The sequence below is a fragment of the Saccopteryx bilineata genome, chromosome 10, assembly GCF_036850765.1.
Source record: "Saccopteryx bilineata isolate mSacBil1 chromosome 10, mSacBil1_pri_phased_curated, whole genome shotgun sequence".
NCBI lineage: Eukaryota > Metazoa > Chordata > Mammalia > Chiroptera > Emballonuridae > Saccopteryx > Saccopteryx bilineata.
Genome location: NC_089499.1, coordinates 17986343 through 18011790, shown reverse-complemented (window position 1 = coordinate 18011790; position 25448 = coordinate 17986343). Strand labels below are relative to the sequence as shown.

Sequence of the window (25448 nt, the reverse complement as noted above, 5' to 3'; positions counted from 1 at the left end):
TTCATTTATTAGTTGATGAACATTTGAATTATTTTTGGTTTGGGGTTATTACAAATAATGCTGCTGTGAATATGGACACTTAGGTCTTTGGGTGGACATGTTTTCATTTCTCTCGACAATATACTAAGGAGTGGCGTTGTTGAATCCAGTGGTAATTCTAAGTCCAACACTGGAGGAAACTGTCAGATTGTGTTCCAGAGGGTTTGTATCATTTTACATTCCCACAGCAATGTCAGAGGGTTCCCGTTTCTCCATAATCCTTGCCAACATTTGTGATTGTCCGTCTTTTATTATTATAGTCATTCTAGTGCAGTGGTTCTCAACCTGTGGGTCGCGACCCCAGCGAGGTCGCCTAAAGCCATCGGAAAATACATAATACATATCAGGTATTTACATTCCAAATCATAACTGTGGCAAAATTACAGTTATGAAGTAGCCACCAAAATTATTTTTTGGTTTGGAGTCACTGCAATATGAGGAACTGTATTGCGGGGTCACGGCATTAGAAAGGTTGAGAACCACTGTTCTAGTGGGTGTGAAGTAGTATTTCATTGTGATTTTGACTTGCAATTCCCTAATGATAAATGTTGTTGACCGTTACGCATCTTTTCATGTACTTACAAGCCATTTGTATACCTTCTTTGCTGAAATGTCTATTCCAGTCCTTTGCCCATTTTTTTTTTTGTCTTCCTATTCTAGATACAAGTCCTTTGTTAAAAATATGATTTGAAAATATTTTCTCTTGGTCTATAGCTTGGAATTTTATTTTCTTATTGGTTTCTTTTGAAGAGAAAACATTCTAAATTTCAATGCTATCTGATTTATTAATTTTCCTCTTTATGGATCATGCTTTAGGTATCAAATCTAAGAAGTGTTTGCCTAACCTAGGGTCATAAAGATTTTTCTCCTTCTTCTAGAACTTCCACAGAGGAATTAAATGAGAAATTAATAAAAATAAAATATGCTAAAAATCTCCTACAAATATATGAAAATAAAACAACACACCTCTAAATAACCTATGGCTCAAAGAAGAGATAATAGGAGCTATCAGAAGGTATTCCAACAATAATGAAAATATATTTCCACAAATACTTAAAAAGCAAAAAATACAACAAGGCATTTATTGAACACACTCCATGTGCCTCTTTTGCCCTGTTCTCTTCTAGCTAGGAAGATGTTTTTTCTTTTTCAGCGTCAAACTTTTCAAAAAGAATGCTTATATCCAAGTATCCAGTTATGTCCATGTGTTCATTTCCTTACCCTGCACTTCTCAAGAGCAAGCAATTTGGTTTGCAGATGCTTCAGTCCACCGGCATAGCCCTCACCGAGGGTCCCAGGGACTTCCTTGATGCTAAACCCATCAAAAATGTTTCCGTCTTCATTTCACTTGTCCTCTCAGTAGCGGAAATGCCGGATTTCCTCCTACTTCTTTGGTCTCTTCTCCTCACTCTCTGTCATGTTTGTGTCTTTCAAAGATCAGCCTCAGATCCTCTCTTCTCCTTCTGTAGCCTCTCTTTTTAGAGGACCTCATCTATCCCCCGTATCTTCAATGACCACCCATATATGCAAACGATCTTGTACGTACATTACATTTCCATCCCAGACCCCTCCTCGGAACTCCTAACCCTTAGATCCAACAGCCCTCCTCCAGCATCTTCTCAGAGCTGTTCTCGAAGGCTTCTCAAGCTCAATATGTCCAATTCCAAACTCATGACCTCGCTGCCCCAACCCAAGTCCTCTTCTGAAATTTCTTCTTTCAGTCAATGGTACCATCTATCTGGTTGCAAGTCTGGAACCTAAGAGTCATCTGGGATAGGCCCTTCCCTTGAAACTCTCCTATCCAATCCATCATTACGGCTTATTGACTTCATTTCAAACATTTCTCAAATAGTTGATGTCATCTCCACCTTGACTACCACCATCCCAGTCTCTCCAGGAGACTATGATCCAACCTCCTAGACAGTTTCCCTGAATTCACACATACGCTCACTTAACCCATTCTGCAGACTGCAGCCAGAGAGGCTTATCACCTCAACACAAAGACAAAACTTTAATAATGTGATTTAATTGGTCTATTCTAATCTGGTCCCCACCCACTTTCTAGCCTCTTCTTTGAACCACACTCCCTTTTCTCTGTGTTTCATACACTCACGCCCTTCCTCACACTCACCATTTCCCCCTCTAAGCACGTGTCTTCAAAGAACCACGGAGAGAGACCATGCTGTAAAATGGCCAAGAGTAGACAAAGGGGGTGCCCCGGGCATGAGGCTGTGTGAAGGCGGGGTGTTATGGTAATATGAAGTTAGGCTCGAATGAAAGGAAAACAGGCTCTCCCACAAATTCATCCCATTGCCTGGGCCAGATTTCCCTCATTATAAAGAGAAAGTAGCCCTCAAAATCAGTATTTAAAGGGGCTATACATTTTCTTAGAGGGAGCAGAAAAGCTGTCCTTCACTAAGGAAGTTGTCAGGCAGTGAAAATGGTTTAGATGGTGCCACCCCCAAGCTGGCCACTGAATCCCTGAAGATCTGCCATGGCCCCCCTTCCGAGGGGTGGGTAACCTAACGCACGACATCTTCCACTCCCCAAACTGTCGCGCGGCATTTAAGTAGCAGCTCTTTTTGATTCTTTCTCAAACACTCAAAACCAGGTGTTCGAGGCCTGAGTTCAAAGACTTTCTAGGAAGACATGTACCTTGGTCCATCCAGGAAACTGGATGAAGGTGTCCTGGGGCAAGTCTGGGATGCCAGTGGGAATGGAGAAATTCCCCACGTAAAAGGTCGGGAGTGTGTAGTTCGATGGGCTGTGGGCGCAGGCTTCGCCGCGGCAGCTTCTGTCATCACCATGCCAGCCCTCCAGGTGGCGCACCGCGTCCTCAATGTCCAGCGGGAAGATCGTCCAGTCCGTGAGGACACTGGAGTTGAGGGTCAGGTTAGAGATCAGACCCTGCAAAGGAGAAACAGGGCAATGAGCTGGGGCGGGAAGGAAAAGGCTTTTTAAGCGCTTCTGTGTTCCGGCCTTGAATTCCTGGGAGAAGCAACCTGGGACAGGAAACACCAACAGAAACGGAAGTCAAACAGCGTGTCCATCCAAGTGGCGCAGATCTGGCCTAGGAAGAGTCACATCTCCCCGGGAAGCAGTGCGATTCCCAAACCACAGCTTTCTCTTTCCTTCGCAGGCTGGGCTGTCCCCAGGGAAGGCCCAGAGTCCTGCCTCCCAGTGAGGGGGCCGAGCCGCTTGAGCGTTTAACCCCGAGCCTCCAGAGCCATTGCTGGGACGGGAGAGAAGAAGGAATCTGAAGATTGCAAAAGGACATTCATCTCACTGCACGTGGAGGGAGGGGACAGACTCTGCCCACGACATGTAACCCAGAGCAAGCAAGTCTTGCCCTTGAGCTCCTCAGCGCACTCACAAGAATGAACACACCTGAGTCCGTTCGCCTGCTGTGAGGACTGGACGAGATAATACATACGAGAATACTTGGACACAGTAGTCCCCCCCTTCCCTGTGGGGCATTTGTTCCGAGACCCCCGGTGGATGCCTGAAACTGAGGGTAGTACCAAACCCCATCTATACTGTGCTTTGTCCTACACACACATACCTTTCCACTTAAAGGAAGCGCTTTATAGCTTTTCTTTGGCATATTCAAATCATCAGCATCACTGCTCTTGTGCTTTGGGGCCACTGTTATGTAACACGAGGGCTACTGAACACAAGCACTGTGATACAGCAACAGTTGATTTGGCAACTGAGATGGCCACTGAGTGACTAAGAGACAAGCCGTAGGGTGTACAGTGGAGATTCTGGACAGGGAGATGACGCAGCTTCCAAGCAGGACGGAGCGGGATGGCCCGAGATTTCATCCCACTAATCAGAACAGCATGCAGTTTAAAACTAGAATGGTTTCTGGAACTGTCCATGTAATAGGTTCAGACCATGGCTGACTGTGGGTAACTGAAACTGTGGAAAGTGCATACCGCGGCTAAGGGGACACTGGGTCTGTGAAGGCCTATCGGGGGCAGTGACGATGGTGGTGAACTGTCAGATGTGTATTCTGAAGTGGCTCTGTTTGTCCTGAAAGGGCAGGTGTCCACGGCACTGGCCACCACATCCAAGCCTCTGCTCACGGCTCCTCTAACTTCCCTTTCTTGGCCTTCTTTGTGGGAGAACACCTCGGCCCTGGCCGTTTGGCTCAGTGGTGGAGCATCGTCCTGGTGTGAATAAGTCCTGGGTTCGATTCCCGGCCAGGGCACACAGGAGAAGCGCCCATCTGCTTCTCCACCCCTCCCCCTCTCCTTCCTCTCTGTCTCTCTCTTCCCCTCCCACAGTGAGGCTCCATTGGAGCAAAGATGGCCCAGGCGCTGGGGATGGCTCCTTGGCCTCTACCCCAGGCGCTGGAGTGGCTCTGGTCGCAACAGAGCGAAGCCCCAGAGGGCAGAGCGTCACCCCCTGGTGGGCGTGCCAGGTGGATCCCGGTCGGGTGCATGCGGGAGTCTGTCTGTCTCTCCCCGTTTCCAGCTTCAGAAAAATACAAAAAAAAAAAAAAAAAAAGAACACCTCCATTCCTCCTGAGATCCCAATTTTATCTCAGGGCATCCCTCAAGAGCATGTCTCAACTGCCATATAGTGATTCAATAAACATTAACCAGGTAGCTGTGTGCCAGGCTCTTTGCTGGGAACTGGAGATCCAGAGACTACACAAGTGTCCCATTCCCTCCATTCGTCAGCGTGGCTGGTTTCTGTAAGCCAGGCAGGATGGCTGCTCCCTGAGGCTGTACTCGCCTTCCCTCTGGGCTGCCATGCAGAGGGTCAGGACATAGCCCCAGCCCCTGTCCCGCCCTGCACCGGGAGGTGCCATACTCCAGTGCAGGCCTTCTCTCCTCCAGCAGAAGGTGAGGTGGCCAGGGAGCGATCTCAACATCTCTGCATCCCCCGAAGCACGTCACGGAGCACCGTGCACAGAGTATGCACTAAACAAATGTCTATTGAGTAAGGCTCTAATAATATGTGCGAGAAAAACATATTTGGATTAGACTCCTGGGCAAAGAGTAACCGACAGAAGTGAGCAGTGCACTGAGGCTTTGTACGGTGCCAGTTTGTCGGGGATTGACCACACCCAGAAAACAGCAGACCGAATGCCAAGCTGGCCTTGTTGGCACGGGAATGAGTGCCTTCTGAGGGCAAGGTGGGTTTTATAAGCAAAGGAAAGGCACAGTGGAGGGGTTTCCCTCTTCTGTTCTCTTTCTACTGGGTGACTAAACTCAGACACAAGGGAAGCGCTCTGTCTGCAAAGCTCAACTTTCTCATCCCCGGCAGAGGAAAACGGGTCTTCAAAAGAGCCACCTTCCAGGTTGCGTTACAAATCAGGGTAGGTTCGCTCGTCAAATGTCACAAAGTGTGTGTGTGTGCTTTTAAGAACTGCTCCTATGGCCCTGGCCGGTTGGCTCAGCGGTAGAGCGTCGGCCTAGCGTGCGGAGGACCCGGGTTTGATTCCCGGCCAGGGCACATAGGAGAAGCGCCCATTTGCTTCTCCACCCCTCTGCCGCGCCTTCCTCTCTGTCTCTCTCTTCCCCTCCCGCAGCCAAGGCTCCATTGGAGCAAAGATGGCCCGGGCGCTGGGGATGGCTCTGTGGCCTCTGCCCCAGGCGCTAGAGTGGCTCTGGTCGCAACATGGCGACACCCAGGATGGGCAGAGCATCGCCCCCTGGTGGGCAGAGCGTCGCCCCCTGGTGGGCGTGCCGGGTGGATCCCGGTCGGGCACATGCGGGAGTCTGTCTGACTGTCTCTCCCTGTTTCCAGCTTCAGAAAAATGCAAAAAAGAACTGCTCCTATGGTAACAGGGTTGGAGGGAAAGAATGTGTGCATGAGCGTTTTTAAACAGAATGACAACAGCTTTCTGGGACGGCTCAGGCGCAGTGCCGCCAACCTTTGAACAGCGAGGCTGGTCCTACCTTACGATCATTGATAAACTGGCCATAGTTCACGCGTCCCATGTTCTCCACCAGAAGGTCCAGAGTGGCCCCAGCTCTCCCGGTGATGTTCAGAGTGACCTCAAAGTCTCGGTCAAGGATTCCCTGGGGGACCTGTGGGTTCAATGCCAAGTGAGAATTACCTAAGGGGAGAAGGCCAGCCGAGAGGCAGCTGGCTCAGTGAATCCGGCACTCATTTTCCTGCCTTGAAGCGGCACCAGACTGGGGAGGAAATGCTTCGATGGCCCCTTAATTCAGGTCACCAGGCAAGGGGGACAGCTTTCTCCGATCGCCGCTTTCTACACGAGAAAGTCGCTAGACGCAGCTCTGTGCATGGCAAGGTCTAGACTGGTTTCCTCCAGAGGCGGATTGCACAGCGGGCGCACCGGGCGCGCACCCTGGGCCCCGACTTCAGAAGGGCCCCGCAAAACCCCAACTTGACACCTTTTTTTTTAATGACACCAAGTTTGGTTTCCTATGTGCAATTTTAACATGAATAGTATAGAATATTTTTTATTTATTTAAAAACATGGTTAACGCCCTGGCCGGTTGGCTCAGCGGTAGAGCGTCGGCCTAGCGTGCGGAGGACCCGGGTTCGATTCCCGGCCAGGGCACACAGGAGAAGCGCCCATTTGCTTCTCCACCCCTCTGCCGCGCTTTCCTCTCTGTCTCTCTCTTCCCCTCCCGCAGCCAAGGCTCCATTGGAGCAAAGATGGCCCGGGCGCTGGGGATGGCTCTGTGGCCTCTGCCTCAGGCGCTAGAGTGGCTCTGGTCGCAATATGGCGACGCCCAGGATGGGCAGAGCATCGCCCCCTGGTGGGCAGAGCGTCGCCCCTGGTGGGCGTGCCGGGTGGATCCCGGTCGGGCGCATGCGGGAGTCTGTCTGACTGTCTCTCCCTGTTTCCAGCTTCAGAAAAATGGAAAAAAAAAAAAAAAAAAAACAAAAAACATGGTTAACATGTATTTTTATTTTCCCTGTCTCTCTCTCTCTCTTTCTCTCTCTCTCTTTTTTAAGGGGCCCAATATTTTCTTCTGCACCCGGGGCCTCAACCGACCTTAATCTGCCTCTGGTTTCCTCTGCTCTGCAATGGTTTGTTTTGTGTCTCTTTTTAATAGACAGGGAATGGAAGCCCAAAATCCTAGGGCAGGGTTCGTGTCACGGGAAACTCTTCGTGTTCTAGCACAGAAGGCAGTCACAAAAAAAGTAGCTTCTGAACAACATGGCGAACAGAGACGGAATCAGATAAACGAGATAAAAATCAGAGAGTTAGGTGGAGCAGAGTCACCTCAAAATGCCCGATATGATGCACGAACCACCAACATTATATAATGGAATGAACGAGAACAGCAGGCATTTTAGCAGCAACATATTCCTAATAGTTAAAAAGATGAGATTAAAAAAAATTGCTGCTGATCGTAATTCATTAACACGACCCCTGAACTGAAATCCAAGAGACAGTCGCCATCAGTATCCACATCATGGCTTAGAAACTTGCTCCCACTGAAAAGGAAGCTGCTGATGACGATGAAATGGTAATATTTTCATGTAAAATTTCCGGACAACTTTTCCTGTGTTCTTTCTTTCACATGAACATTTCAGGGAGACAAAGGGAAATCCCAACAGGTACCTTTACTTCGTTATGAAACTACGTTCTCCGTGGGTTTGAGCTAGAATTATCATGAATAATCCTCTGGAATATAATTTCTCATCAATGAGTCACCACTCTGGCATGTACGAAACGGACCCTGTCTTCAAGGAGGCAAAGAAGACATTGGGTGACATGTGGTGGTCAGTCAGAGAGGACGGCCTTGGATTGGGGAGACCAGGAAGGTGTTGGAGAAGGCGGGGTCTTGAGCATGGCCATCCAGGCTAAGATGGGTCCGGGGTGGTTCTGGGCAGACGGAACGTGGGGGAGGCCATGCCAGCTAGTAAGGGGTACAGCTAAGGGACAACAAGAGGAGGGGGCAGAGCCTGCGTCTGGAGAGGTGGGCGAAGGACTTGAATGTTGTGTCACCGAGTGCAGACCCACACCCGCCCCGTGGGGCAGATACACACAGTTCAGGGGCGATCCTTACCCCATCCACAGAGACATAGGCCCGGTCGTGGACTCCACGAAGCGGTGAAGAGAGGGGGGTTGGGTCGCTGCAGTCTTCAGGAAGTGTCGTTCGGTACAGCACAAACCCAAAATACTGGTTAGGAAAGGATGAAAGAACAACAATTCATCGCTTTTGCTGTTTGTTTTACGAGAATGTGGTCACCCTCGATCTGCATGACAGTGAGGCTTCTAAAAACTTTAAGGGATAAAACGCTTCCCCAGCCTCTGGGAGAAGTTCAGTCTGAAAGAAGGGGACTGGCTTCACTTTGTAGCTCGCGGAATGACTATCACACCAGGGAACGTCAAAGAACCCTGAAGAGCGTTTCATCAAACATCCCTTCCCGGCCTGACCTGTGGTGGCGCAGTGGATCAAGCGTCGACCTGGAAATGCTGAGGTCGCCGGTTCAAAACCCTGGCCTTGCCTGGTCAAGGCACATAGGGGAGCTGATGCTTCCTGCTCCTCCCCCCCTTCTCTCTCTCTCTCTCTTTAACTCTCTCTCTCTGTCTTCTCTAAAATGAATAAATAAAAATAATTAAAAAATAAATAAAAGAGAACTGTTTAAAACATCCCTTCCCTGCGACTCTGGGACGTGTTCAGTGATTTGCCCCGAATCACTAAGGGGCATCCTATCACATACATGGTTATGTATGTTACCTCAAAAACACAAAACAAAACAAAGAAACAAAAAAAAATGACAACCAACGATAAAGCCAAGGATGTTCAGTGAAACAAAACTCCTGGCTCTTGGCCTCAGTCGGGCTCTAACATACAAAACAAGAGTCAATCGGAAACTGTTGCGAGTGGAGGAGTGGGGGAAACGGAGACAGTGACAGGGAGGGGCGTAACCTGCTGCTAAGTCAGAAAACACTTTCGGGCGCTGGAATCCCTGCTCCGAACACAGGCCCCAAACAGGCAGGGGCCCCAATCAGGCAGCCCTGGGCAGCAACAGCGCCCACCGCCTCGGGGAGTGACCCTCCTGCTGTGGACACTAGCCAGGGTGAGCCGGACCAAGTCCTGGGCCAGTGAAAAGAATGCAGACCAAACTCCTGCAGGGACCAGAGAAAAAGTTCCTTGTCTCTAGGGCCTGGAAAGCGAGGCGGTGCACCTCAGGCAAGTGGAAAGGTGACCTGGAGGAGCTGAAAACATTGTTAACTCTGGCCCTGGCTGGTTGGCTCAGCGGTAGAGTGTCGGCCTGGCGTGCGGGGGACCTGGGTTCGATTCCCGGCCAGGGCACACAGGAGAAGCGCCCATTTGCTTCTCCACCCCCCCTCCTTCCTCTCTGTCTCTCTCTTCCCCTCCCGCAGCCAAGGCTCCATTGGAGCAAAGATGGCCCAGGCGCTGGGGATGGCTCCTTAGCCTCTGCCCCAGGTGCTAGAGTGGCTCGCGACCCCGGAGGGGCAGAGCATCGCCCCCTGGTGGGCAGAGTGTCGCCCCTGGTGGGCGTGCCGGGTGGATCCCGGTCGGGCGCATGCGGGAGTCTGTCTGACTCTCTCCCCGTTTCCAGCTTCAAAAAAACAACAACAACATTGTTAACTCGTGTTCCTGTGTGGCAGGAGAGGCCCGAACTCAAGAAGTGCCTTTGGTGCCATCACCGAACCTTCAAGTCCAGGATGCCTCTCTCCCCTCCGCCAAGTCTCTATCCTGCTGCCTTTTGTTTTGTTTTTTGAAAATAACCAAAATGGTGGCAGGTGTGAACTCAGAGGCTGAGGAAAACTGCAAAAGCTTCCGAGAGGGGAGTGGAAACTCTGATGGTCCCTGAAAAGGTGGAGCTGAAGCTTCTGAAGTTGGGGGGGGGTAGGAGGTGTGCCAGGGCTGCACCCCACTCCCTGCAGCTGCGCCCTCCCACGGGTTTCATTGGAATTCAACATTTTGTGGGCTTGCCCTAGACCCGAAAGAGCCAGGGCTCAGTCAGGGAGTCCCACCCAATCCGTGAGCAATGATCAGAAAGTGGAAGGGGCCTGAGAAAGAACAGAGACTGTAAGTGTCTACACGTTAACCTGGAATTCACTCCTAGGCTCCAGCAGCTCTAGTGCCCAGGTCTTCTCTGATGTGCTCCACGGCCCTGCCAGGTAGAACGGGCGTGCTCTACTTTCTAGTTGAAGACATGCACAGACAGCCAGTGCGTGCTAGAATCAGAGGAAGAACTCTCCCCGATGGTGATGAAAAAATATGGGGTGGGGAGCTTAATTATGCATTTTATCCATCACACATCAATCAGAGTTGTTGGAATAGAAGGTTCTTGTAAAATTTTACAAGTGTATAGTCACTTGTAAAACGTTACACGTGTAAAAATAGTCATTGGAGGCAAAATGCATTAAATGAAGATTAGACATGCTATTATTCTATCACTTTGTTCAGACACCTTCCGGAAGGCAATCGCTACAGAAAGTCAGAAAGGAGGACCCACTCCAGAAATGGGGCTGAGTTCCTAACTGGGTGCTCGGACTTAACATGGCACCAAACGGACAAGTTGACCGCATAGGCACCCTGAAGACAAATCACCTCTGTTGTGTTTGTGCCAAAAATGTTCTACTGAATCTAATCGGTGAGGGGCAGGCAGTCTACCAAACAAATGGTCTGAATGCTTTGGAAATGTTGATGTCACTAGAGAAAGAAGAAGAAAAAGACTTAGGAACAGTTTCCAATGCAAGAAGACGAAAGAGACATTATAAAATGTAACGCACGATCGGGGATCGAAAACTGGATTGAAAAAGGTTAGGCAATCAAAGACATTACTGGAATAACCAGGGATACTTGATTTTGGAATGTATATTAGATAATTAGATTGCATCAATGTCAACTTTCTTCACTTGATCTCGGCCAAAAGGCCGAGAAGCAATCCAGTTTCTTAAGTGTGATCATTATATTGTGGTCATGCAGGATAATGTCCTTCTTGAAAGATATATGCGGTAATACCTAGGTGTGAAGTGTCGTGATGTTGACAACTCACTCAGACTATAAGAGAAAAACAAAACCAGCGCTTGGTGACATACACCCACAGAAAGATAAAGCAAGGGAAGCCGCTGTGAACACTTGGTGAATCTAGGTGGGAGCTAGCTGTTGGTCGCACTATTCTTGCATCTCTTTTAGATTTAAAAATTTCCAAAATAAAAAGTTGGAAAAGCTTTTAATTTTTTTTTATTTTTTACAAGGACAGAGAGAGTCAGATAGAGGGATAGAGACAGACAGGCAGGAACGGAGAGAGATGAGAAGCATCAATCATCAGTTTTTCATTGAGACACCATAATTGTTCATTGATTGCTCTCTCATATGTGCCATGACCATGGGCCTTCAGCAGACTGAGTAACCCCTCCCCCCCCCCCGCCCCCGCTTGAGCCAGTGGCCTTGGGTCCATGCTAGTGAGCTTTTGCTCAAGCCAGATGAGCCTGTGCTCAAGCTGGCAACCCCGGGGTCTCGAACATGGGTCCTTCCACATCCCAGTCCGACGCTCTATCCACTGCGCCACTGCCTGATCAGGCGGAAAAGCTTTTAAATTAAAGATGAGACAATGCCTGGAGACTAAAAGCATGCACGCGCGCGCACACACACACACACACACACACACACACACACACACAGTGCTCGTTTTCTGTTCTCTTCAAAAGCAGGCAAAGTAACCTCTAAGAAGCTAATCTAGTAAGAACATAGTCCTTATCCCTTTGAGCTAACTAAGGACAAATTAAATTGTCGCTTTTGAGTCTAACAAATAGCAGTTTTCCACTGGTTACCTAGTAAGAAAGAGTAATTCGATCAGAAATGCACTTAATTTATAACCTGCACACAATTATGTTGAAATCCGGTGGGCTACAACTTATTTGAGTGAGAATACGAAATGGGGGAGATACAGAAAAGGCCAGCCTAATGTGCCATATACTTAAAGCTAAAGAGAGCCTGGAAATCCACTGCTAGGTTCCTTGTGGTCTGATTTCTCTGCTTACTGTTTTGGTCCCTGGGCTCAGAACAGACACTGCAAGGCAGGGCGCAAAGCACATTTCTGCCAAGTAGAAAATAGCTAAAGCGTTACCTTTGAAGACCTACCTGTTTCACCTGGATAAATGTCAAGGGATACAGGCTTTTTATAGGCCCCGTGGGACACAGGATGTTCAGAGATTCCTCCACTGTCTTTAACTGAAAAGAGACAAAAGCGGCGTTCACTCACTGTCACCCCTCCCTGGTCATCCGAGTCGGGAATGTCATTTGTAAATCATTAAAGTTAATGGGTTTGACCAAACCCCTAAATAAACCTAAATGGTTCAGACTGTTCTCCAGTCACCTTTATTCGGCTCTTAGCACTTTCTTAACATTTGATGCAGCACACACCTGATGGTAATCTTAAAAAGAGTTTCAAACATCCCTATTTGCAAATACAAGCTCCCGTCTAGAAAAGGCTCTTAAAATAAATGAAAACCGAGGCTCAGGAGGCCGCCTCTTCTGAAGCCTTCCCCAACACCCTCCGAGCAAAGTAACCGTGACTGCACCCTCTGAGTCTGTCTGCAGCACACCTTCCACGCCTCTTTCGTTCACCAGCTGTATCCCTTTGCCCGACTGTCCGCTCCGCAAGGCCTGGGTCTGTACTGTGCTTAACCCCAATGCCCGGCACACAGCAGCCACCCAACAAATACACATATTCGATCCGAATGATTGTGTCTTCTTCCAACACAGGATGCCTATTCTGGTGCAGTAACAATGACAACAGCTACCCAACACTGGTTGCCTAGCAAACTCCTAGGGAGACAGAGCTTTACACACACACAACTCATCGAATCCTCCCAACTACCCAGTGAGGGAGGCATTATTGTCCCGAAGTTAGGGACTCAGAGAAGCTCCCTTGAGCATTTGGCAGAACCAGGATTTGCGGTTAGGTTGGGCTCCAAACCCAGAACTTTCCACGTCACGATACTGGTTAGGAATTTTATAAGCATGATCCATGGTTACCCTGCTGATGGGCAGCATCGAGGGGCGGGGGAAAAATAATCTCAAATCCAATTCTATCAAGTTGGCTACTCACTTAGACGTTTCCCACTTGGACAACTCAACTCAACGGTGAAAGTTTCATCCTCTGTCACTCTGTTCTATATAAATTTAATTCAGCTATATGCTGATTTGCTCTCTTACATTCTAAGTATTTCGTTAAGAAGAAGAAGCCGTTTCTGCTCACACGATTTTCTTTCACAGTAAACAGAACATGCTTTCAACGCTAAGCTAGATTTGTTTTAGTAATGTTGCGTTAGCCACGTTCAGTTATTTTCTGTTGTGTAAAAATAAAATTCCTCACAGCTCTAAATCCCATAAACCAACTTTTCGTTAAGTGGCAAGAGCAATGAAGAAGTCGAACATGCTCCTTTCACAGGTCTGATTAAAGCTTGATTAGTCTGAAGAAAGATACCTATCAGGCAGACCTACCACATTCTTTGTAGGATGTAACACACGTATCTGACACTAGGTGGAAAAAGTTACAAGAACTCAACCAACTGTAATATCAAAGGGCTTCATGAATGGAAAAAACTCATACAATCATGTTTGGCATTTTGCTTAAAGATAAGAACTTATGATGCTATTTTAGAATATCAAGATTCTTAAGAAACATGCAACTGTTCAGGTTTTTTTTTTTTCTTCTTTTTCTTTTTCTTGTGAGTTCACTCATGTAGGAGTTAGGGATGATAAAAGGGGAAAACCTCAAGACAGAGATGGTCAAAACAAACTGACTTTGGCTTACGTCACTTTTTCTCTTTTCCTAGAATAAAATGTCCTTAACTCTTATTGATTGAATTCTAGCTTTCCCCTCTGATGTCTCATTCACCCTACAGACCACAAAAATTAGGACATGATTTTGAGATGGGAGTGGACAATTTTAGGGCAAAGACCGATCAAGATGCCTGTGGCTGTTGAGAACCCCCTAAAATAAAGGTGAATTATGAAAAAGAACCTCACCAGCCACACAGGGTGGCACGTTATTCCTTCAAAGTCTCCCGGGACTGCTTTGGACAGCTGATAATTGAACCAAAATGACCGGGATGATCTGGAACGCCTCCCTGCTCCTGCCCGGGCCTGGTTTGCTCACTCTGTCAACATGCATACACACCCTCTCGCCTCCCATTTCCTCGTTTCCCCAGAAACATCATCTTCCCCATCAGTCTCGGAGAAAACAAATTCACAGAAAAATAACGAACCGATTTCCCAGCATGACACTTTCACTCCGACGACTAAATTCCATTTCCTCACTCTCAGTGTTTCTGGTGGTTTTACTTTCTTACCTTTCTCAGAGCCACTTTTCCATACGCAAACTTTGGTGTGGACGGAGGGATAGGACCTTCTGGTACTTTTTCAAACTATAAACCAGAGGGGGGAAAAATAACAGCCATTAAACCCTCAGAAACATACCTATACAATTCATTTTTCAAAAGGAGGGTCAGAGACCGTAACAACAGTGCCAGCGATGCTTTGGAAAAACAAAGGAACAAAAGACGTCCTTCCAAGACGGGATCTGGTTAAGTGTTTACTTCTACGTGTGTTTTTGTTTTAAACTCCAGAAACAATTTAAGTAATTATAGACTAAAGATTTCTAAACAGAGGGCAAAGACAAATAGAATGAGGCTGACGGCAGAAGACTGGAGTGGGGGAAGACAAGGAAAAAGATACAGAGGCTAAAGGGAGGTAGCCCAGGGTAGAAAAATATTATTTCTACATTGTCTTATTGATAGATTAAGGTTTTGCATTAATGTTAAAATTGTCAGGGTTATTTAAGAGCACATTCCTACCTATGCTTATGAAACATACACGGAAGTACTTCATGGTGCAGGTCATGACGTGTGTAACTCTTCAATGGTTTAGAAAACACAGGAGAGGTTTAAGGGTAAATGTTGGCTCAAAAGAATGAAATGGTAAATCTGAGTAAGGAATATACAAATGTTCTTTGAATAATTTTTATTCTTAAAACTTTTATGTAAGTTGAAATTATTTTTAAATAAAAAGTTAAAAATGAAATAATAAAACCCTATTAAATATGTGTATACACACATATTAACATCAGAAGATATGGGTGTAACTCTTAGGTCTTAGAAAAGTCTGTCTATCTGGAATCTCCAAGTAGACTGCATTATGATCTTTTAGGATCTTTCTTTCTTTCTTTCTTTCTTTCTTTCTTTCTTTCTTTCTTTCTTTCTTTCTTTCTTTCTTTCTCTTTCTCTCTCTCTCTCTCTCTCTTTCTTTCTCTTTTTTTCTCTCTGTCTCTCTCTCTTTCTTTCTCCCCTCTCTCTCCTTCCTTCCTTCCTTCCTTCCTTCCTTCCTTCCTTCCTTCCTTCCTTCCTTCCTTCTTTCCTTCCTTCACCCCTTTCTTGTTTCCCTTTCTAAAAGTAATTTTTAAAAAGAAGAGGACACATTGATAAGAGTGTGGTGGTTACGGGGGGGAGGGGGGAGTGGGAGAGGGATAGGGGGTGGGGAGGGGCACAAAGAAAACAAGATAGAAGGTGACAGAGGACAATCTGACTTTGGGTGGTGGGTATGCAACATAATTGAACGACAAGATAACCTGGACTTGTTATCTTTGAATATATGTATCCTGATTTATTGTTGTCACCCCATTAAAAAAATAAAATTATAAAATTAAAAAAAAAAAAAAAAAAAGAAGAGGACACGACACTGGTATAAGGAAAAGCAATAGTCTCTTGACTCACTATTTTCTTAGTTATATTCTTCAGCGGGAACCATTTTAAAATCATTTAATTGTACCTATTTTTGCTTATTTTGGTCTCTAAATAATACACTTACCTGCTATTCTTGTCTGATCCATTTCAACTACTATCATTGATTTCTCCAGTACATGAGAATTTAGCTCAGTTGTACTATTCCGGATATCCCTTTCTTGCAATCATGGTTATATCACCAGTTTCGATTTCTCTACTGGTTAGCTTTGCAGATTTAAATAACATCCTATACCTTTATTTCTTAGTTCCTTCAATTAAGATTATCCTTCGTGTCCACACTTTTTTTTTTAAGACAAAGCTATTTGCTTCCTTCCCTGAGCTCTCCTCCCTACTCCAAACCATTAGCTATCCTTTCACATTGTCAAGGTTAAAACAATCTGTCCTACAGCCATGAGTCCTCTCTTCATCTGTATATTGACTCTAAATTCAAAATCGACTAATAGTGATCACACTATTAAAACTCTATACAGCCTGACCTGTGGTGGCACAGTGGATAAAGCATTCCCCTGGAAATGCTGAGGTCGCCGGTTCGAAACCCTGGGCTTGCCTGGTCAAGGCACATATGGGAGTTGATGCTTCCAGCTCCTCCTCCCTTCTCTCTCTCTCTGTCTCTCTCTCTTCTCTCTCTCTCTCTGTTTCTCTCCCTCTCTCTCTCTCCTCTCTAAAAATGAATAAATAAAATAAAAATAAAATAAAAAAATAAAACTCTATACATAGTTTTCTCTGTACAGCCACGTGGTGTGTGTTATGATGGTACATTCTGTTTTACTCAGACTTTTGTGTTCATTTTCCTCCCGGAGGTTTCTAATTGCCTTCCTTTTTTTCCTGTCTGCCTTTAGGTTAACACCTCTTTAGGTTGCTCCAAGTTTTCAAAGATGATATCAAGTTTCTCTAAACACCCCTTTTCTCCCTTAGAAAACTCCCTAGTGGAACCCTCAGTTTCCTTGCTCCAAGGGACTGCCTCTCCACTCAACTTGATATCCTGAGACTCTTCTTCATTACTGTCCTGGCTTTTAGCTCCTGTTTTTAGGGTCTCATGACTACATCATTACACTGGAGCATCTTAGGAAGTAGCTTCCTAAGAACTGCCATGTGGAAGGTAAATTTCCGGAATCTTTGAATGTCTGAAAATGTCACATTTTGTGGATAATTTGGATGGGTATAGAATTCTATGTTGAAAATCATCTTCCCTTAAAATGTTAAAGGTATTCTTCTGTGTCTTCTATCATCCAGTGTGGCTTATGTACGCTCATTCTTGTTCTTTTGAAGGTAACCAACCTTTTCTCTGTAGAAGCTTATAGGTGCTTTATTCTTTATGTTTTAACATTTTCCAAAAATATGTTTGGATACATATGTTTTTCACATTCATTATGTTGGTAACTCAAGTATCTTTTTCTGTTTTAAAAAGAATTCTATACTGTGTCTTTGATATTACCTTTTTCTCCATTTTTTTCTTTCCTGTAAGTAAGTTATACATCCCAGGTTGTTCTTCTACATCTCTCATTTCCAATTTCCATCTCTGTCTTCTGGTTCTATTTCTAGGGGATTATTTATATTTTCCAATAACCCTTTCTTGTTCCCTAACTGCTCCTTTTTCAAAGCATCTCATTCCTATTTAATGGATTCAATATCTTCGCAAATCTTTACGGAATATAAATTTGAGAGGGCTTGCTTTGTTTTGCTTAAGCTCTTTCTCTGTTGCCTTCAGGATTAATTTTCTGTTTACTTCATCCTGGTCTTTTTCTTTCCCATTGCAGGTTTTATAGATGTTCTCAAACCTCTGGCCATTCTAGGTTGTCCATTCATATTTAATGGTGATGCAAATAAATGCACCAACATTTGCATAATCATCTTTTCTAGCCCTTCCTGCTTTGTGAAGAGGAGAAAAGCTTATGCATTGGGGAACACTTTTTTTAGAGCAATTTGACAGGTATTCAGATATAAAATGTAGGATCTTTGCTTTGGGGCTGAGCATTTATTTTTTAAAGAAAAAAAAAATCTGATTACTTTGATTGGTAGAAAGATGCTTCCCTGATGGGCAGTCTATTAGAAAGTGGGACAAAGGTGAGGAGGACCTGACAGGAGAAAGAGTTTAATTAGCCCTCCCATTTTCAGCTCCATTTCATTTCTGTCCTTTGTCATACCTGCGCCTCCAGGACCCCAGCTGTCCAGGTCAATCTAGTCTCTGCTCCTGTAACCCCTTCCACACTCACTGGGGACCGAGATATCCTCACCCCGCTTCTTCAGTCAGCACTCCTCCTCCTATTTCTGTTTCCCAGACATCTTTAAAAATCTCTCGTGCATAGACAGCACCTGTCTTATTGGCTTCATGAAAAAGAAATTTTCTTTTTATCACTTAGGAACATTTTGAAAGGAAGAAGAGATTAATGTGTGCTCAGTCAACCATCTGGAACTTAGAGTCCTTTGCATTTACAGTATTCTATAACGCTATATTTCTATGACATTTTTAAAAGGTCATATTAAAATGGTCATCATGATTCATATTGAATGTAAGGCCAAAGAGTTACTGGGTTTTTTTTTGTTTTTTTCTGAAGTTGGAAACGGGGAGGAAGTCAGACAGACTCCTGCATGCGCTCGACCGGGATCCACCCGGCACGTCCACCAGGGGGCGATGCTCTGCCCCTCTGGGGCATCGCTCTGTTGCAACCAGAGCCATTCTAGCGCCTGAGGCAGAGGCCATGGAGCCATCCTCAGCAACCAGGCCAACTTTGCTCCAATGGAGCCTTGGCTGGGGGAGGGGAAGAGAGAGACAGAGAGGAAGGAGGGGGGAGGAGGGGTGGAGAAGCAGATGGGCGCTTCTCCTGTGTGCCCTGGCCGGGAATCGAACCTGGGACTCCTGCACGCCCAGGCCAACAGTCTACCACTGAGCCAACCGGCCAGGGCCAAGAGTTACCGTTGATCTTAGAGCAAGATGTTAAGATCTTTCTTCCCAGCTGTCCCTGAAGTCTAGACCACACTCCTTCTTCTTTGGCAGTGGGTCCACCCCTCCCTCTTTTTTTTTTTTTTTTTTGTATTTTTCTGAAGCTAGAAACGGGGAGAGACAGTCAGACAGACTCCCGCATGCACCCAACCGGGATCCACCTGGCACGCCCACCAGGGGGCGATGCTCTGCCCCTCTGGGGCGTCGCTCTGCTGCAACCAGAGCCACTCTAGCGCCTGGGGCAGAGGCCAAGGAGCCATCCCCAGCGCCCGGGCCATCTTTGCTCCAATGCTGCGGGAGGAAGAGAGAGACAGAGAGGAAGGAGGGGGGGAGTGGAGAAGCAAATGGGCGCTTCTCCTATGTGCCCTGGCTGGGAATCGAACCCGGGTCCCCCGTACGCCAGGCCGACGCTCTACCGCTGAGCCAACAGGCCAGGGCCCACCCCTTCCTCTTTCACTCCACATGCTGGCCAATAAAAGCAGGAAACACAAATCCACACAGGGGACCTGGAAGCAGTATTATTTGTTTTCTGAGGTTCCTTATTTACCTGTACAAAGTAGTGGCCCTGTCATGGCTAACTCCTACAGTCACAGTGAATTCCAATATAACTAGGACTACAATCTCTTTTTCCACATTGGCAGAAAGACATCTTTATCCAACTTACATGCAGTTAACTTTGATGTGGCCCTTATATGACAGTTTTGTCAACTACTCACAAAAGCCCTCATAGCTATTGTATTTCTTTTTTTAGAGGTCAGACTGAAGAACTTGCTCAAGATTATAAAGAAGGCCAGGGCCGGGGCTGGGGTTTTGACTCTACTTCTACTGCTGTTTCTATTGCTCCATCTTACCTCCTTCATTGTTGTAACAATAACAGAAGGTGTCTTCTGTTAATTTCTCCTTTTTTTTTTTTTTTTTTTTTTTCTGAAGCTGGAAACAGGGAGAGACAGTCAGACAGACTCCCGCATTCGCCCGACCGGGATCCACCCGGCACACCCACCATGGGGCGACGCTCTGCCCACCAGGGGGTGATGCTCTGCCCATCCTGGGCGTCACCACGTTGTGACCAGAGCCACTCTAGCACCTGGGGCAGCGGCCAAGGAGCCATCCCCAGCGCCTGGGCCATCTTTGCTCCAATGGAGCCTTGGCTGCGGGAGGGGAAGAGAGAGACAGAGAGGAAAGCGCGGCGGAGGGGTGGAGAAGCAAATGGGCGCTTCTCCTGTGTGCCCTGGCCGGGAATCGAACCCGGGTCCTCCGCACGCTAGGCCGACGCTCTACCGCTGAGCCAACCGGCCAGGGCCTCTTCTGTTAATTTCAATGCATAATTCTAAAAACATGCCACTAAACCTTCTCTCTCTTAATTTCCCTCCTAGGCCTTCCCCTTACACACATACAGTATAAAGGTAAGAGGTAATTTTGTAATTTGCTATCACCGCTTATTAAAAGCGCTTTTGGCATGACCAAATGTTAGCAGTAAGTTCATTTATTGCAGGAGTAGTCAACCTTTTTATACTTACTGACCACTTTTGAATCTCTGTTAGTAGTAAAATTTTCTAACCGCCCACCGGTTCCACAGTAATGGTGATTTATAAAGTAGGGAAGTAACTTTACTTTATAAAATTTATAAAGCAGAGTTACAGCAAGTTAAAGCATATAATAATAATTACTTACCAAGTACTTTATGTCGGATTTTCACTAAGTTTGGCAGAATAAATCTTTATAAAACAACTTACTATAGTTAAATTTATCTTTTTATTTATACTTTGGTTGCTCTGCTACTGCCCACCATGAAAGCTGGAATTCCCACTAGTGGACGGTAGGGACCAGGTTGACTACCACTGATTAATTGCATATTATATTCAAGTGGATATGACAGAATTTATATAACCATCTTTTGAATATTAGGAATTGGATTATTTCTAGGTTTTTTTTGTTTTTTTTTTATTCATTTTTAGAGGAGAGAGACAGAGAGGGAGAGAGAGGAGAGAGAGACAGAGAGAAGGGGGAGGAGCTGGAAGCATCAACTCCCATATGTGCCTTGACCAGGCAAGTCCAGGGTTTCGAACCGGCAACCTCAGCATTTCCAGGTCGATGCTTTATCCACTGCGCCACCACAGGTCAGGCTATTTCTAGTTTTTGATATTATAAATAATGCTGCAGTGGACTTCATAGTTATTGCTTAATTTTTTTAAAAAAAATAAAGCCCCAAGTGAGGGGTTACCAGGTCAAGTGATATGAACATTTTATATGATTCTTAGTATAGTGTATACCAAGCTTTTCATCAAAGGTCTATACTTGCTTATGTTTTTTGCCCAATTATCTGTTTGGATCTTGATTTTTAAATCAGTGGCATGAACTCATTTTATCAATATTAAGTCTCCCTCTGTCTATCTCATTTGCCACAACCATCTCCGTTTTCTTTTTAACAGTTTTAGTTGTTTTTCATTGATTATCATGTAGCAAAGACCTAATCTTTCTATTCAATTAATTAATGTTTCAGAAAAGAAATAGACAAATAGGTCCTGGCCGGTTGGCTCAGTGTTAGAGCATCAGCCTGGCGTGCAGGAGTCCTGGGTTCGATTCCCGGCCAGGGCACACAGGAGAAGCGCCCATCTGCTTCTCCACCCCTCCCCCTCTCCACCCCTCCCCCTCTCCTTCCTCTCTGTCTCTCTCTTCCCCTCCCGCAGCCAAGGCTCCACTGGAGCATGGCTCTATGACCTCTGCCTCAGGAGGTAGAATGGCTCTGGTTGTAACAGAGTGATGCCCCAGATGGGCAGAGCATTGCCCCCTGGTGGGGTGCCAGGTGGATCCCGATTGGGCACATGCGGAAGTCTGTCTGACTGCCTCCTCGTTTCCAACTTCAGAAAAATACAAAAAAAAAAAAAGAAATAGACAAATATACCAAAACACTATACTTCAGAACTTTTATTCTCCATTATGATTTGTGCTTTAACCATAATTTTTAGACTAATCATAAATATTACTTTTTTAAAAATTTTAGGTGAAAGGAGAGGAATTAGTGAGGCAGACTCCTGCATGCACCCTGACTGAGATCCACCCAGCAACCTGATCTAGGGATGATGCTAGAGTACTGAGCTCTTTTTAGTGCCTGAGGCTGATGTACTCCAATGGAGCTATCCTCAGTGCCCAGAGCCATGCTCAAACCGATTGACCTACTATCTGTGGGAGGGGAAGAGGGAGAGAAAAGGAAGGTAAAGAAGAGGCGAAGCAGACGATTGCTTCTCCTGTGTGCCTTGATGGGGAATCAGACCCAGGACACTCATACACTGGGCTGATGTTCTATCAACTGAGCCTCTGGCCAAGGTCATTCTTCTTATCCTACTTATTTAGTTGAACAAGTTCAATACGGGAAGTTGCTGTTTTCCCAATGGAAGCCCATAGCTTCAATGTTGACAAACTTTTCTTTCCCTAAGATTATCTGTAATGTTTTTGTTCATTCATGTAACAAAGTCTTATTAAAAAAATATGTACTTTGTGTCAGGTCCTTTGCTTGGTACTGGCAATGTAAACAACTTCTAACAGCGTGACAGGTGGGTAAGCAAGTTAATGAACTCACTAGGAGAAGTTGTGTATTCCAGATCTCTACACTACAAGGTGGTGGCAGAAAACAAAGTGTGACTCATTGCAGAGAGACAGACAAAGACGACTCGGCGGAGAAGGTAACTGAGGCGTGCTCAGGGGAACAGCATCTGCAGGGGCCGAGAGTGAGAAACAGCACTGTCCCTCTCAGGGAATTTTACGGACCTTCATTTCAGGCCACAGAGTCACAGAGAAAGGAGGAATTGGAAGATGAGGCTTGAGGAAAATGGGGCCAAGTCGTAAAAGGCTTCCTGACCAGATCGGTGCTTTAGAGAAATCACTCTGGAAGACAGATGAGAAAAGCCAAGTCTGTAGGAAATACAAAGACTAGTGCCACAAGGGTGCAGAGGATGCTTTAAAAGACTAACATTCATTAAGTCTTTTGACTTTATTACCCTTCATTATCAGACATACCACACTGTGTTTCCACCAGCATCACGATTGCAAGAGACAGCTTGTGTCTGCACACTGAGCTAATATCATTCCAGCTGAAGACCAAGAAGATAATCAGCCATTGTAGACTGGTCTTGAACCAAGTTGCAAACTTCACTAAACTTTTGAAGGATTGAAAATCACTGTGGCATTCTCACATCCCCAGCCCTTCCCTCTGCTCCCACAGTCAGCCCCAATAACCACTTCAAGGAATCCCAAAATCAACTCCAATCATCAAGGTCCTCAACAATTACATGATTAACTTCTGCAGAATAACCCATCTCCAAAAAGCCACTGGATTCTTATCTTTGATGAAGAAATCTTAAAAAGTAGGTCTTAAATTCATTCAAAGGCATACAAAAATAAACTCCCCACTACCCCTTTTAGGATTAGTAGGGTAGAGGAAGGGTGCTGTCCTACAGTCTTATGGTTCAACCTCGAGGTCGAAGTGTTAACCATGTCTGGTTGAGTTTACCCACACCAAAGAGAACACCTTAGAAAATGCAAATGTCATGAGCTCTGTCATGCATCGAAGAGTCATATGCAAGGGGCCACCTGGAGCTCTCACTACTGAAAACAGACCTGTGCAGCCTGCTGGGAAATTATCCCTGGGAGTCCATGTCAGTGAAAGATATTGTCCATCATCTCCCAACTAATTAAACAAGAGGTAAAGATTAAAGAAGAGACCCATTCCACTTTGTAAGTCTTTGGTAAAGGAAAGAGGCAGGAAGAGCTATAAGAGGGGGTATTTATGATCCCATTATTTCTCTTGTTGCAAGCAAGTATTTTGAATATCATTTAACAGACCTGTTAACTCAGTGTTTTTCAATGGCCGGTCCACGGACCAGCGCCAGCTTGCTGGAAATTTTGTGCCAGTCTGCAAAAGGGCAAACCACCTTGATGTTATAAGAAGATTACAGCCCTGGCTGGTTGGCTCAGTGGTAGAGCGTCGGCCTGGCATGCAGAAGTCCCAGGTTCGATTCCCGGCCAGGGCACACAGGAGAAGCGCCCATCTGCTTCTCCACCCTTCCCCCTCTCCTTCCTCTCTGTCTCTCTCTTCCCCTCCCGCAGCCAAGGCTCCATTGGAGCAAAGATGGCCTGGGCACTGGGGATGGCTCCTTGGCCTCTGCCCCAGGCGCTAGAGTGGCTCTGGTCGCGACAGAGCAACGCCCCGGAGGGGCAGAGCATGGCCCCCTGGTGGGCAGAGCGTTGCCCCTGGTGGGCGTGCTGGGTGGATCCCAGTCGGGCGCATGCGGGAGTCTGTCTGACTGTCTCTCCCCGTTTCCAGCTACAGAAAAAAAAAAAAAATGTATATATATATATATATATATATATATATATATATGAAGGAAAAAAAAAAGAAGATTACAGACTCAGTGATCTTAGTCGAATCTGCTTATGCTCAGGGTGATTTCTGCCTTAGTGGTCCCCGAAGCAATTTTTCTGTTTTTACTGGTCGCCAAGTGTAAGAAGGTTGAAAACCACTTAGTTAACTGACCGTCTACAAAATCTCATTAGAAAGAGCCCACTTTTAAAGTAGTCTACTTCCCTCTTCCAAACTTAAAACATCAAAAAAAAGGGGGGGGGAAGATGCCTAGAGGTTAAGCTATAATCCGTTACAAACTATTGAATGACATGTATTTGTGAAGACTGCGTCCTTCATGTGTTCATCTGCTATGTCCCTGATTATGCGCTGGGTTTGTCTTTCGCTCACCGCCCTTCTCGCTCAGCTCTCCACGTTCAATCTCAACCTTCACTGGACTTTAGCCTCCATGTCCACGGCTGACCCCAGAATCTGAGCCTGCTCTAATGACTTCTCACTCCTAAGTGAGGTGTCTGCTGGACAGACACCTCCCCCTAATATCACCAGAGGCATCTTGAGCTGAACAAGCCCAGAACTGACTGCTCTCTGCCCCTTATCCCAGCCTGTGCTTTCTCTGCCATCTCCTATCTGAGTTGCAGACATCAATACCCATCCAGTTACCCAACGAGGGTTGTAATCTGACAAACTGACAACTCCTTATTCTTTCTCATCTGCGTTAAGTCCATCACCAAACCTGACCAATTTTATTTTCTATTCATATATATATATATATATATATATATATATATATATTTATTTATTTATTTAGAGAGGTGGGGGAACAGATATGGACAGACAGGAAGGGAGAGAGATGAGAAGTATCTACTTGTAGTTCTGGCACTTTAGTTGTTCATTGATTGCTCTCTCCTATGTGCCTTGACCAGGGAGGGGCTCCAGCTGAACCAATGACTCCTTGCTCAAGCCAGCGACCTTAGGCTCAAGCCAGATGAGCCTGTGCTCAAGCTGGTGACCTTTGGGTTTAAAACCTGGGTCCTCTGCATCCCAGATCAATGCTCTATCCCTTGCGCCACCATCTGGTCAGGCTTTACTTCCTGTTTTTAAAATCAATTGCTTCCTCTCCATTGCCTGCTGCTCCCGCTATCACCTCATTCCCAGGTCACTAGAGCAGCCCCCTAACTCATCTTCTGCATCCGGAAGTGCCCCAAGGCAGGGTCCTCCCAGTGTTCCCGTGGGTATGGGTCTTTGTAAAATCTGCAAAATGGATATCATTTAAGCACAACAGGCTAAGACCCCTGTCTCCTTCTGCACCCGCTCCCCTGTGTCACACACGCTCTTGCATCGGGAGGGTTCAGAGGAACTGCAGGCATCTCTGGGATTTAACC

General features: G+C 46.1%; 1 protein-coding gene across 1 annotated transcript in view; it reads right to left on the bottom strand.

The window, feature by feature from the left end:
- Positions 1–25448, bottom strand: part of GLB1 (galactosidase beta 1) — a 92272-nt gene that overhangs the window by 16001 nt on the left and 50823 nt on the right. Inside the window, exons 11-15 of the mRNA XM_066246102.1 lie at positions 14321–14395; positions 12105–12194; positions 8046–8159; positions 5952–6083; positions 2695–2946 (exon numbers count right to left, since the gene is read on the bottom strand). Of these exons, the coding sequence (XP_066102199.1) occupies positions 2695–2946; positions 5952–6083; positions 8046–8159; positions 12105–12194; positions 14321–14395 (663 nt within the window). The remainder of the gene's footprint in view (positions 1–2694; positions 2947–5951; positions 6084–8045; positions 8160–12104; positions 12195–14320; positions 14396–25448) is intronic.